Here is a 15,307-nt window from a genome sequence, read left to right as displayed (position 1 = left end):
AATTATTAGTAATTATATTTCTGCATAATTATTATAAAGAGTTAATTATAAGATCCTTGATGTACATGGGCTGATGTAATTTTTATCTTATAGAATTGCAATACTAAATATTTCTCTCAAAAACAGAAAAGTAAATAAATAAGTAAAGCTAATTATTTGATTAAAATTTAAACAAAAAGTACTTTATGTCTTCAAAAACATAGTTAGAGTTGCCTAGAATAATTAAAAAAAAAGCCAAAAACCTTTTTCTTAACTTTATTCAAAAAGTCGTATGAGAATTCTCTTTACATCTTTCTCTTTTGATAATGGACATAATTTTGCTGATATCAAGGCCTTGTTCACTTTTCGGTAAGTTATTTACCCGGGTAAATGCAATTACTTGGGTGAGCTTTTCCTGAGAAACAGTTACCCGGGTAAGTGCATTTACCCATGTTCTTTTATTTCTCAGGTAAATAAGGTAATGACCATTCTAGTATTTCCGGTCAGCTTTAGTTCAATAATTTCTCAACCTGGCCAAGTTGGAACAATTTCGCTTTGGCCATTTGTAAATCAACTAGAACCAAATGACTTGGCCATAAATTATATATATATATATATATATAATTTTTTTAATACGAAAAAGTGAAAAATGTCTCATATTTCTTAGTCTAAAATATTTTATATCCTAAATTTAGTTTTTAAATTTTATTTTTTAATAATGTCACTGTAATTTTTTAAGTTTAAATCTTTTGAACCAGTCAACCAAATAAAAAAAATGACCCAAAGTGCTACAACCCAACTTGTCTAGTTTTCACTAATGGTCAGTTAGCTTCGAGTGACCAATTACCCAACCTGACCAGGTTGATTTGGTTGGCCAAACAGCCTACGACCAAACAAAACCAACGCATGAACACTCCTAATTTCAACTAAATTAATACTTTAATATGTCTCTAATAAACAATAATAGTTTAATCTCCAATAATTATTGAAAATTTATTGCAAAAATACACAATTATGGAAAATATATTAATAATGAAGATACAATAAAAATAAAATAAATACTAAAAGTATATTAAATTAGTCAATAAATAGTTTAATCTCTAATAAATATTAATCAATAAATTATAACAAAAATACACTGAGTACAATAAATTAAACTTAAAAAGTTAAACAACAGTAGTTTAATCTCCAATATTTATTGAAAAAAAAATCTGTTAAATAAAAAACAAAATAGATTTATACTTAATTATTGAAAATATATTTATCACAAAAAATAATGAATAATTAATTAAATACAATAAATATTAATTTGAGTATATATTAATATATAATAAATATATATTATGATTTTAAAATTATTATTAATAAATATTATTTTTTTGAAAGTTATTTTCTAGAATTGTTAATTAATATAAGTAAAATTATTTATTTACAATATTATTTAATTATTTAAATAATCTCATTATTTAAATTTGAAAGTATTAATTATTTATTGATTTTAATAATCCATAAAATTATAACACAATTTCGTTACTGATTTTTTTAAATATTAAATTATTATTAATTTGAATATTATGTTATAATCATTTTTCTAGTTTTAAGAAAATTTTTAAATTTATTACATATTTCATTATTTTAACTATTTAAAATACAATTATGTTATATTTCGTTAGTTAAAATATTTAAATAATATATATAATATTTAAATTTTTTTTGTTATTTGAATTTCATTTCTATTAAAGTTATTACATAATATTAAATATTTTGTTATATAATCATTTAGCTATTTTTAATATTTTGTTATTTAAGATATTTAGTTCTGAAAATATTTAAATAATATTTTATTTTTTTACTATTAAAATTCTATTATTTGAATAACATTTAAGTTGAATAATACGAAAAACCCTAATTTATATTGTTAGTACATAATTTCATGATGTATTTTGTAAAAATATAAAATTATTAATAATATGAATATTATTAATTCGATTATAATTATTTTTGTGTTTTTAATAAATATTTTGAAGTTATTATATAATTTTTAGAATATTTAAATAATTTTTAAATTTTTTAATTCAAACTTTCTTTAGATAGATATAGATAAAAGTGGGGAGAGGATAAATAAGTATTACTAATTAGAGACAATTTAGGAGAGTAGGGGATAATGGGGAAGGTAGTTTAGGACAAATTTTAGGAAATGATAGAACGTGTGCGTGTGTAGGAGAGAGATTTTAAATATTTTTATGGGGAAGGATAGCATCTCATTGGTTGTTCAAAAATAACATGAAATAAAAAAAAATCAAAGAACAAAAAAAAAGAGAAAATTTGTTAACTGTTGTGTTTGTGTGTATGTGTAATATATATAGATTATTTAGGTTATTGAGAATGTGTGTATGAGAGAGAGAGAGAGAGATTTTAAATATTTTTTTATGGGGAAGGAGAACATCTCATTGATTGTTTAAAAAATGATATAGAATAAAAAATTAAAAAAAAGAAAAAGAAAAAATTCTGAACTGTTGTGTTTTAGTATATATAGATAATCTTTTCATATATATCACGTTGATTAATATTTGGCCAAAAACCTAAACTTGGGGAAATTTCACCGACATCTAAAACAAAACTACTCTATTTGACAATAGCATGATGTCAGAAAACAGTGAAGCCAGAAGGGTTGAATCTTGAACACCTGAAGGCTAAAAGTCCTGTACTGGTGAACCAGTGGGTGTCTATTGGAGCACGGTGGATGGAACCAAGACCGTAAATGTGAGAACCAAAAGGTCAAATTAAGCTAATAAGAAATTAATCATCATCATATATGAACTTTAGCAAGCATAAAGTTTATCGTGTCTGTAATGGACTGACCTACACTCTTCCACTTGTAAAGTAAAATTACATCCCATTCTAATGCCCTCTCTTATCCTTATCCCTGTTTTAAAAATATTGGCACATCCATTGAATACAAACTTGTCAATGGCCTTGCGACAACGATTTGGCTTTTGTGCAGCAAAGACCTCTTTCACAAATTATCACCAAAAACCGTGGACAGCAACAGCCCCTGTACAAACTCGCATCTCCGAGACTTCTCCTCCTGGTCCTTATCCGATAAAGGAGGTGATGGTTGAGCACTTCTGTCAGCAAACATTAGTGTCAGATTCAAGTGGAGCATAAAGAATACCCCCGAGTCTCTGATAAGTGATAACGCATTCCACTATAACAGTCATATCGTAGCAAAATCAATTTCAATCGATGGCTCAAGGATAGGATAGAGCCAGATACAACAAAATATTGAAACAAATTTACATGCCCCTCGACACACACGCACACAACAACTACAACAAAGGAAAAAGAGAGTACAAAAATAAAGAACATGGAAAAGAGTTCATATGCAGGCAACACAGGATCGGATAGGATAAACTATTCACCGAATCCGGATCTGTAGTCTAACAACTGTAGACTACATTGTACACCCAAAAAGAGGCCACCACCTGTTCTCTACACAAGTGGTGGTTTCCTCATGATATAACTAAGGGATACCACAAAACATCCACTAGGGTTAACTTTCTCTTCCCCCTCTCAATAAGTTTAGGGTTTTAAGAGCAAGAGAAAGGATCCAACTAATGGTGGTTGTGGAACTAGTTCAGTGCTTTATGCACAATAAGGCTGTTGTATAGACCTGAGATTCTCCATTACAAGTATTGTAGATAGGGCTGTTAATCAAACCGATGAAACCAACCAACCCGACCCGAGTTGGTCGGTTTTCTAATTATTTTGGCCAATTCTGGTTTAATTTTTATGCTAACCCAAGAGGTGGGGTTGTTTTGGTTTTATCATTTATAAGCCGACCAAAACCAAACTGGCCTGACCATAGATACATTAATATTTTATACTTTACGTTTATATTTTTTAATATGGAAAAGTGAAAAAATTCCCATATTTTCCTAGTTTAAAATATTTTATATCTTTAATTTTTTATTAAATTTACTTTTTAATAATACAATTACAACTCTTCAAGTTTAAATCTAACTTCTAAATTTAATTTTTTAACTTTCAATTTTTGAACCGACCGACCAAACAAAAAACCAACCCAAACCAATACAACCCAAGCTGACTGGTTTTCATCATTGGTCAGTTTCAGTTGACTAACTTTCCAACCCGACCAGGTCGGTTCAGTTGGCCAAATAGCCTGGAATCGAACTGAACCGAACCGACCCATGAACACACCTAACTGTAGAGGCCTCATCGAGATCAATCGTTGCCTGATCAAACTTTTGAACCAGAGATTCTCGATTACAAGTTCTTAGGTCTATTAGAAACCTCTCACCTCTCGGCATTAATTGGTTGCTGTTTACTGGTTTTTGAAGAAGAGATCTAGATTTTTTTATATCTTTTATTTCATTCACCGATCAGATACAGGCTTATGATTTTTACTTTTTGGGAAGTTGTTTTTGCTTTGGATACACAGGCGATCTAGTCTGTGCACGGTTTTATGGCATGGAAGATGGGACAAAGTCCTTTGCTGACTTTTGAATCTTCTAACTGGGAATTATTGGGTAATAGGTTTCATGAATGAATGAACTCCAAAACGTCACCCTTTTCTCAATTGGAAATAGTATGTTTACTCTCTCCTGCTTTGGGTCTGTTAGTGGAGAAGTCAGCCAGTGTTTGGGGAAGGAGACTTAGGTCTGTTAGGAAGAAGAGGAGAAAAGGGAGGGTGAGATAACTGTAAGGATAGCACATTGGGTGAAAACCTTAAAGCTGTTTGCTGACTTTAAGGTAGAAGACTTCTTCAGTTCGTGGGGAACAATTGCTGACCCTTCATCTAGAAGACACTTGGTACATGAGGTTTGGTCTACTCCAGATGCTGGGCGGAAGAAATTAAGCTTTGATGGCAGTTGTTTGGACAATCCTAGTCTTTCTGGTATTGGTGGGGTAATAAGGAAAGAGGATGGAAATATTTTAGCCATGTACTCAGGTCCTGTTCAGCATGGTGATGTGGTGAGATCAGAACTGATGGCAGCAGTGTATGGAGTAGAAAAGGCTAAAGAATTGAGGATTGACAGGTTGATTATCGAAGGGGATTCAAAAATTGTTGTGAGTTGGCTGAAAAAGGGGGGAAGGAGTAATATGGAAGCCAAGGAATGAGTTCAGGCAATTCAAGCAGATATCTAAAGATATGTTGATCCAAATAAGGTGGATTAGGAGATCTGCAAACAGCTTGGCTGATGGTTTAGCTAAACATGGAATTCAGAGAAAACCTATGTTGTGGGCTGTTTTTTAAATAGTGGGATAGTTTCTTTTGGGCTTCTTGCTTTAGCCCACAACTTCTTGTCGTAATTGCCTTTTAATCTAATGAATTAAATTTTGTGTTGCTAATCAAAAAAAAGGGGGAAGATGAGAGAGGTTATGATGTTTAAAAAAACTGTAAGTCACACAATGGTTTATGGTGCTTGTTAGTCATTACACGAAAGGAGGCCACCACTCATGTAGATAACAGGTGGTGGCCTCATATTGGGCCTACAGCGCGGTCTACCACTGTTAGACTACAGAAGATCCGGACTCCTATTCAACATTTACATTATTTATTTGGTGGAATACCTGACATTATCTTATCAGACAACCCCCCTCATAATTCTTTCTATTCCAGACTAAAGCAACTTCCTTCGAAAATATCTCCAAATCACCTAACATTGTTTGAGTTTAATTGCAGTTTTCCCAGATCACAAAACCAAACCTCCAAGACGTCCTTACAGCTGAACTGAGCCTTAAATCCTCATATCATTTCTATACTTCTGTTTCCTAGGCTATTACAAAATACTCTCCAAGTTTTTGTTTCTTTCTGCATGCTCCAAAATGTCTTCACCTCTTTTCTCCCTTCCTCTTTTTAACCCCTAAAAATAGTTATGAATCCATAGAAACAAAACAAATGCAGTTTTAAAAATATAACAAATCTCCCAAACAGAACACCAAATGCATAATACACCAAGCAACTAGATTTCGCCAAGTACCCAAACAACCCGAAGTTACCTAATACTGATAATAAGTAAAAGATTATAATCCCTTGTATTATCTCTTGGAATCCACCACCATGATAGATGAATAACTCAAAACTCATTTCCAAGCTGTACTTGAAGAAAGGAGAGGCTAAAGCTGATGGAATTATGTATTCCTCAAGGGCAGTTCATTGTGTGGTACATGAAAAGACTTGGAAAGAGTGCAGTGGCTGATTTCTTTGATGATTTCTGCATAGTTTATGAGCTAGGGATTTCCAACTTGATAATACGAAGTGATTCAGCAACCACCATTCCCATGGTATTCATTATGTTGAGTGACAGTAAAATGTGGGACTCTTGCAGTAGACATATACGAAGGCACACACTCACAGACTATAGAGTTGAAACTTTCTTGCTAGGGGTTCATAGGATTTCATTTGGATAGGAATTCCTCCATCAGAAATAAGGCCACTCAGCTGCTCCTTTTTGGAGAAACCATAGGAAGAGCCTTGCATAGAGATAAATGGCCAGTACTCAAGATGTCAATGGATCAGGCTCAGTCCAGTTTTAACTCAACCCAAACCCGAGCCCAAGGCACCCCAACCCGAACTGGTATATTATGCATTTGGAGTATTACCCCTAGGAACCCACCACCTTAGTCCGAGGTCACCCCTTTCTTTGAAAAACTAATGATGTTGTACCATCAAGTATCAACTAGACAGGATGACTAGCTTATCAAAAAACCAGACAGGTTAACTAAAGTGATCACTCATCTTCGTATGAACTGTATCGGGTACAAGTTAAGCACCCAAGAAATAGCTATAGGAAGGCCTAAAGTTACATGGATTGAGGTGGTGAGGATCTAAAAACTTGCAATTTAATAATGAATATGGCCCTTGATTCAATCAACTGCCAAAATAGAATTTGCAAAGCTGTATATGGCTGGGATAAGTCTCTGTTGAGCTTGAGTACATATCAACATTTGAATTGCTTTTCAGGCACCTTATGAGGCATGCAACTTCAACAATTAAAAATCTCAAAGCTTGTCAGTTAATGGTAATTATCAAAATTTCAAATGGAATTGGGGCAGCAGACTACCTACTAAGAAACTGGTAAATTATCGATTCTTAGTTTCAGCTATAAACAAGAATTGTCAAGATTTAAGCTATAAACCAACAAACTTGGAGATAAGTCTTAAGGCATCATGGGGCATAAGCCTCAAAAAATCATCATTATAAATTTTATAAAGAAGATGGCTGGTATTTTTTTTCTGATCAGCAAGATGACTGGTATTATTTCATTTGAATATGTATTTTAGAGGCAAATAAAGACAGTTAGTGTGGGCTAACTAGGGATCAGATGTACTGGGCCCATTTGTAAATTTGCTATATTTCTTTGTTGAAGAGTGAGGCTGCACCTCAGACCTCCCTGGGATGCCTGTAACAGACCATTATACTTTGCTTCTAATGAAATTTAATGAATATTATTTATCAAAAAAATAAAGACAGTTAGTATGAGCCTACCACAGGGCAACTGAACCAATCAGATGTGTCCAAATGACAAGTCTACAGATCCGTTTTATCTAAGAAAAGGGGCTAGCCATGCGGATGAGAGTATCTATTTGAGATGAAATAATCATGGAACCAACTTTCAATCTTGTTTTAATTTTGAGAAGATTTATATTTGATAAATACATATGAAAATTTTAATCAATACCAAGAACTTTGTCTCAGGGACACGGTATGCAAAAGGAAGAAGCTTCGTTCAGTCCAAAAACATTGTGGATAGACTGACTGTGTTTAAACCTAATTGGAATAGTGATTATGTAATATTGTATTTTTATAATTTATGTAATTATATTTTATTAAGAATGTATATTTTAATTAGGGAGATTTTAATTAAGAATGTATATTCCATTATTTTTTGTCACTCTTAAACCTTAATATAGTTTGATGATATTTGGAGGAATTGGATAGTTGTGGCTAGTAACCGTACCAGGAAGAACAGGATACCAGCTGTGTGGGTGCCTCCTTCCAAAGGTTAGATAAAGTTGAATTTTGATGATAGCAGCCAACCCAGGTCCTTCAGGGATAGGAGGGGTGCTGATAGATAAAGACAGCAACATTTTAGCCTTGTTCTCAGGCCCCATGAGTATAGGAGATTCTAATAGAGCTGAGCTTCTAGCAGCTGTACAAGGTATTGAGATTGCAGATCAGTTAGAGTTCAGAGTCTGCTTATTGAAGGAGATTCCAAAGTTGTTGTGGAATGGCTGACAAATCCAGGTTCAGTTATTTGGTGCTACAGGGACCTTCTGAGGAAAGTTAATTGGTTTTCAAGGAACATGACTGTTACCTCACAGTGGGTGGGTAGAACAGCTAATACCATAGCGGATGGTCAGCTAAGCAAGTGGCCTCAAGGGAACAATTGTTTTGGGCAACTCTGTAACTTTTTTGTTTTTTAGTCTGATGTAATACTGTTTTGTTGTTTAGGAGAGGTACCAGCTCGTGCCTCTCCATGGGTAGCCTGTATTGACTTATCATCTTGATCTTTCTTAATAAAATCTTATTCATTTATCAAAAAAAAAAAAGAAAAACAGAGAGCATAGAAGGAGAGGGAGCACATTTTGAAGTAATCAGAGAAAAGGGAGGAGATTCAGAGAATGGGGAAGGAAGAAGATAGCACCAAAACTATATAATAGAACTAGAAGATTAAGAGCAAAGCCATTATAGGAAGAGGTTTCAGTTTTTTTCAGTTGAGGAGGTGGAGAATGTAGGGACTCTGACGACAAGAAAGCGATTATGGATAAGATTCATGCAATTGAAGGGACAAATGATATGGAGAAGGTGATAGAGATAGGAATGAAAGTAAAGCTTTAGGGCTTCATATTCTTGGAGGGGAGGTTTTTTGCTAGGAAAATGTTTAAAGATTTGGAAGAACAATTTATCAAAAAAAAAAAGATTTGGAAGAACAATATTCAATGTGTTTGCAGGATAAAGGGAACTCTAATTTGGGTCCTGAAGAGAATGTTGTTAATTCAAGGTCAGATTTAGATCAAAAAAAGCCAAGTCCATTTAAAGGAGATGGGATTCGGTGTTGAAGAGGAGTTCGGATCTGCTCCTCACAGTGACCTCACAGCATGTTTCAGCCGTGCATCTGGAATATCTCCCCATGAATAAAAAATTACAAGTTCCAGATGCACAGACAAAATGTGCAGTGAGGTCGGCGTGAAGCACACTCTGTGAGGAGCAGATCTGATCTCGTTGAAGAGAATGAGAGGTAGTGCTGGATCAGTTCTTGAGAGTATGTGGTCCTAGAGTTGGAAAGAATCAATGATGATCAAAAGGCATTGAAGGATCTGACGAAGAAGAAGCCAAATGCTGGAGAGTCTATTAAATTATGTAATTTGTTGTAGAGTTTTTCATGTCATGTTTTGATTAGAGAGCAATGGATGTTATTTGGTGTATGTTTCCTTTGTTTTGTGGCTGGTTTGTTTTCGTTCTTTATTCAAGGGGGTTGGGGCAGTTTGATAAAGAAAGATAGGGATGAGAATTCTGTGTGGGAATGTCTGCTGTTTAGGGCTATTAGCTGGGCTAAAGCTATGGACCTTTTTTCACTTTTCTCCTTTGATGGCATATGAAGAAATTGGGAATTAGTTGCTAAAGCTTCTCCGGTCAAGGACAAACCTGTTATAACCTGGAAGCCTCCGGAAGGAAGCTTCACAAAGATAAACTTTGATGGAAGCAGCCTTGGTAATCATGGGCCCTCTAGGATTAGGGGAGTAGTCAGGAATGCAGAGGGCCACATAGTGGCTTTATTCTCCAGTCCAATTGAAGTGGGAGATGTGGTTAGTGCAGAGGTCCAAGCTGTTTTACAGGGGGCTCAAATCACTAAAGAGATGAACCTCAGAAATCTGGTCATAGAAGGAGACTCCAAAATGGTAATAGGGTGGCTGAAAGAACCGGAGACAGCAGAAAATGGGCTGGCAGACCTACTAGTAAACAAGGGGTGAATAGGGGTCAATTATTCTGGTCTACACTGGAATTTATATTGTTTTTGAGGCTGCATCTCACAGCTCTTGGGAAAACTAAATGTTGTATCAGTTGTAAACCCATCTTAAAACTTTTTAATGAAATGCTTTATCATTCATCAGAAAAAGGGGGTTGGGGCAGTTTTTTGGATGTGAAGTTTGTTTCTTTCTTCTCTTGGGTGACTGTTGGTCACCTTCCTTTGTATTTTATTTTTCTTTCTCTTAATAAAACTTTTCTTTTTATTATCAAAACTCATTAAAGATGGGAAAAATGCAAGACAGTTGAGTAACAACACCAAATGCCTAATCAGTACTCTTAGATCCCTAAGATATCCCCCCTTTAACTAAGCTTTACAATCTCTCTTTTACTCCATTAAAATTTCCTTCCACATTTATTTATTTCTTACTCCCCCTATAATCTCTCTCAAATCTCAGAGAGCATATCTTCTAAGTTTCTACTCTCTTTCCATGCCCCACAGGCCCACGTCTCTCTCTCTCTCTCTGAATATTTTATCTAAGCAAGATTTTTCCTACTAAGTTTCATATCTAAAAATCAATATTTTTATGCTTCTTTCCTTCAAGGTTCCAGTAGAAAAAGCAAGGGATCATTTCTTTTTATAAGAAACATTTGCCTCTGCCTAATTGGGGTGAAAGGTGAGGGCGTATGCCTGTTAACATTTAGACTTGGGCCTCTTATTCTTAAAAATATTAAGATGCCATTATAAATAGTTTTGGCTTACACCTGCCATTGTCATAGCAGATATCTGGGCAAATAACAAAAGAAATTAAATTTTTTTTATCCATGTTATATGGTAAACTTTTCATGTCCAATCCATGTACTTCTCTCTGAGTGCAAAAATAAAAAATACACCAATCCAGCCCTCCAAACAAACACATCCAAAGAAAAGAAAACAATATTTAACTATTTTGTCAAGGGAAATGATCAGGCTGGCAGTGAAACTCAAGTTGTTAACTACTTGTTGTGAATCTATGCTTTAAACTTTTAGTGTATTAATTTGCAGTGAATATTGCCAGGAAAATCAAGTAGTGTATTGATCATATCTTGCACGAGTCCCAACTCCCAAGGATTACTAAATAAGAATAATCAAGCAAACAGAAAACATCATGAATCTCATGTACAAGATCAAATCATCAATGTAATAACTAGATTATTAGATATTAGATAAAAATTATAAAGCAGCTAAGCAGCATTTAAAATATCAACTATTAGTAATGCAGTTCAACTCCAAGTTGTGAGGTTCCAAGAAGAAACATGACAAAATCAAATTAGCAATAAAGCAAGAAAACCGCAATACCTTTCTGATACACTCTCATATGAAATTTTACTGACTGAGCTTGCCTCAGCAGAAGAATGAGATGGAACAATTGTCGGTTCATCAATCATGGGCATATTGTAGATAAATGAAGACAGTAAAGGATCAGGTGCAGTACTGGAGGAAGAAACTACATAGGAAGAGCCCCCAAGAAGTGATTGTAAATTTCCTTCACGCAGTTCCTTCCTCAATAAAGAAAATGTTGAATGAGATCCACCTTTGCGGAATTTCCTCCTACGTTGCATGTAACTTCCAGTTAAGGAATACTGAGTGTGCGTCATCTCAACATTATAGTTATATGATAAGAATGGTGAAATCTTAGAATTGTGGAATACAGATGAAATGGAGGAACATGAATTCACAAATAAGTTATATATGACTTATTAAACATGTGAGAGAGAGGGGGTATCCTGAGAGCAGGATGAAAAAAGAGTTAAAATTTGGGAAAAAAATGTTGAAGCAAGTGATTTGAATGAAAACAAAAAAAAAATGCACAGTGACCTAGAAGTTCCAAACTTCCACACTGGTTTTCTCCTGGAACAATTAGGGGAAACAAAAAGGGAAAAGAAAGAAAAAGATAAGGAAAAAACTGAAAAAAATGAGGAATTTTAACCAGCAGGAGCCATTGCTTGGTACCACGGTAAAAATCTCGGGCTAACAGGCAAGAGAATGAAGGTTTCAACTGAAAGAAACCACTTTGGGTAGGGAAAAATGCCAAGGATTCCCAGACCCCAGATAGTCTGGATGATCTTTGGTTAAAGGCCCTTTTGTTCTTATAATTTAAGTAAAAAGAATCAATGATTAGGATTTAGCTTATGAAGACAATCATTTCTAAAGGCAAATAACTAGAATGTGCATGATTTGTAGCTTCCAGTGTTCCAAACAAATAACAAGAAATAAAATGCATTCCAAAACTACTGTCGAGTGTCAACTTGAGTTAAAAGGATATCTTGAAGAAATTGCCATGTTGCATGGTAATGTGTCCAACCATGTCCATCCCCACCCTCATTGCACATACAGGGCATACCTGCAAATACAAACAAATAACTAGTGAGGTACTTCAGAAATTAAAAAAAAAAAGCAATTTCCAAATAAATCCCCAACGAATGGAGAATTTAATTCCAAATCAAACTGAATAATTTTATAAACCAACAGCATCTACCTATGAACTGTAATATATCAACCAACTTGTAATGGATGTACCTATAAATTAATCCTAGCTAAACCCAGTTTCCCACTTTCATTAAACTTGATCAATGTTGATTTAGTTCTAGATTCAACAACAAATCCGTTCCAAATGTTAGCCAAATACGTTCACCGTTCTCATCCTCATTCAAGACAAGCTAAAGTAATCTTGAGCTTCATTGCATTGATGTCTATAAAGAGTTCTTAGTTCAAATTTCTTTTTCCCCTCCTTACTCGGTTACTCCTTTAACAGCAAAAAGGTGCACTCTGTTATACCAGCAAGCAGTAAAGAAGAAATATGCAGTTCGGAATTCTTTTCTAAAACCGTGATGTGACTACAAAATGACCAAAAACAATCACGGAACTATTGGACCTTCCAATGAAAGGAAGGATAAAATTCCCTAGCTAATTCAATAACCCAAAGAGTACTCAGAAAAAACGTCACTAAAAGAACAACAGAACTAAAAGGGGCATCCAATCGAAGGAAGAAGACGTTTCTCTAGCTAATTCTATGACCCAGAAAGTACTCAGATTTAAAATAAAAAAAAAAAAAAACACTGCTAGCTTTATACAAAAAAAGCCCCAAATCAAAAAGCAAACTAATTACTGAAAAACAAAGTTAAAGGGAAAAGAATAAGAAAAAGAGTAAGACGACATTTAGAGAATAGGTCTAAAAAAAAGTTAAAATGAACGGAAGGAAGTAAATACCCCATTTTTAGCCTCAACAGGATGCTCGTCGTCGATGTGGCAGCACAGTCCAACAATATCGAAATCCTCCGAACAAAACGGACACAGAAATTCCGCCCTTGTATCATCCTCGCCATCAATTTCTTCAAACCCGAGGTAAAGATCTGATCAATGTAATTCCAATTCAAATAAAACAAAATATATGATCAGAACCTACTCCATGCACCAGTACGAAACACTGGAGAGATCATCTTATTTAAGAGAAAAATACAATTTTTACACTTGCCTGCGCGCGATTGAAGAGCTGATTGGTAGCGTTTTGAGGAAGTAGAAAGACGACCACTCCATAAATCATCCATGGATTTTATTATAGAAATTTAAAGATTTCTACAAACCCTAATTCTGAACTCTTTTTATCACTGAGAAGGGAGTACAGAAGCTTTGTTAAGTCCCAAAATCTCTACCCGGTTAATAGGGTAAGCAGAAGAAACCCTAGAAAATATAGATGAAAAAAAAAGGAAAGAAAACTAGAAAAGGAATGGAAGGAGAGAGCTTATTAGTTTTCTAACTTTTGGCACTTTTTATTCTCCTTGAATGAAAAAGGAGTAAGAAAGAACACAGAAATCGCTGTGAAAGAAAGCTCCACCGACCTTTGTCCTTTTACAGGCTCTCTCTTTTTTATCAACGAGATGAGACGGTAAATGACCAAGGTCTCCCGCGGAATATCAGAAACGCCCCTAACTACCAGACTGCAACGCATATGACTTTAAATTACTAAAATTTCCTTGATGTTGATTATAATTACGGTTGAGCCATTACCTTGGTTTCTGTGAATCTGTTCTACCGACCGCGTTAGGTGTCCTTTGTTTTTTTAAGTTGTTAAGTTGTTAAACTTGTTATTTTATATTTTCTGTATATATATAAACTCGCAATTATATATGACGAAGAAAACTGAATAATAAAATATAAGTTCATTAAATGATACTGATCGTTGGATTGTAATCTATTTATGCAGCGTGAAACCCATATCTCATCTTTAACCAATTCATGGATCATCGTAGCTCAGTTGATAAGTTGTTTAGCCAGTTGTTCTTTAACCAATTTATGGTGATTCATCATGATAATCGGGTCTGACCTTATTAGACCCGATTCCACTATATCTATAACTATTTATGTTCATAACTTAAATTTTTTATTTTTCATAATGTATAATTTTAAAAATGAGTAAAATAATAAATTATTTATATTTTAATAAATTCTATCCAATTATTACTTATTAATCAGCACAAGATCATCACAAAACAAAAAAAAACGATATAATTATTGTCGGTTCGCTTTAATCGAATATAACAGACCCATTAACAGCCCTATTTGTTTGCTTTACGGGGAAAAAAGTGAAGAAGTTCATGTTGACTAGTAGGGGTGTAAATGGATCGAATTCGAATCGGATTCAGCAATATCTGAATTTGAATCCGATTAGAAAATCAGATATCCGAATTTGAACCTGATTAGAAAATCAGATATCCGAATTCGATTTGATATCCGATGGATACTGAAAATTAATATTTGAATTTAAATCTGATTAAATATTTGAATTCTTATTCGATTTGAATTCAATTAATTAATTATTTTAAATAATTAATAAATATATAAAATAAATATTGTATTGATAAAAAGTATATAAATATATAAATTATTTATATAACTTAATTATCATATATAAATTATATAAAATATATATAAGAATTAAATAATCGGTCGAATTAGGATATTTATTGAATCGAATCAGGTCATATCCAAATTTGAATCCGATTAACTATTCGGTAAGAATATGATATCCGAATTCGACCAATTAAATATTCGAATTATTTGAATTCGATTCGATTATGTCAAATATCGAATTCGAAATTGGATTTTCAAATACTGTTGACACCCCTATTAACCACATAAAAGAAAATCTGATATATGTAAATAGGAAGGAAGTTGTGACACCACATAACCTAGCTCAAAAAGGTAAATCTAGCAAGTCTTTTGTTTCTTTTGCTTTGAACCCCCCTTTAGCTCAACAATCTCTATCTTGAATAAGGGGCTCACAATGTATCATT

General features: G+C 33.7%; 1 protein-coding gene across 2 annotated transcripts; it reads right to left on the bottom strand.

Moving 5' to 3' along the window:
• Positions 1-2,762: 2,762 nt before the first annotated feature.
• LOC104588982 (protein DEHYDRATION-INDUCED 19 homolog 3-like) lies at positions 2,763-13,876 on the bottom strand. Of its 2 annotated transcripts, none has more exons than XM_010247131.3 (5): positions 13,489-13,876; positions 13,224-13,366; positions 12,280-12,357; positions 11,313-11,575; positions 2,763-3,107 (listed from the first exon to the last, which is right to left on the bottom strand). In XM_010247131.3, exons 1-5 carry the CDS (start codon positions 13,559-13,561, stop codon positions 2,996-2,998), a joined length of 669 nt encoding a protein of 222 aa, XP_010245433.1. In that variant the 5' UTR covers positions 13,562-13,876; the 3' UTR covers positions 2,763-2,995. The 2 variants fall into 2 exon arrangements, with proteins under 2 accessions (XP_010245433.1, XP_010245434.1); XM_010247132.2 differs by having other exon boundaries at positions 2,763-3,104; positions 13,489-13,854.
• Positions 13,877-15,307: the final 1,431 nt, after the last annotated feature.

The sequence above is a fragment of the Nelumbo nucifera genome, chromosome 4 (genome assembly GCF_055504915.1).
Source record: "Nelumbo nucifera cultivar China Antique chromosome 4, China Antique-T2T, whole genome shotgun sequence".
Lineage (NCBI taxonomy): Eukaryota > Viridiplantae > Streptophyta > Magnoliopsida > Proteales > Nelumbonaceae > Nelumbo > Nelumbo nucifera.
This window is presented reverse-complemented; position numbering and strand designations above follow the sequence as displayed.

Excerpts from the sequence above, each read along its gene's own strand:
- LOC104588982 (XM_010247131.3), bottom strand. The coding sequence starts at position 13,561 with ATGGATGATTTATGGAGTGGTCGTCTTTCTACTTCCTCAAAACGCTAC. Across the intron at positions 12,358-13,223 it reads CTGTTGAGGCTAAAAATGGG|GTATGCCCTGTATGTGCAAT; the intron begins GTATTTACTTCC and ends TTGTATTTGCAG. Across the intron at positions 11,576-12,279 it reads AACATGGCAATTTCTTCAAG|ATGCAACGTAGGAGGAAATT; the intron begins ATATCCTTTTAA and ends ACTGGAAGTTAC.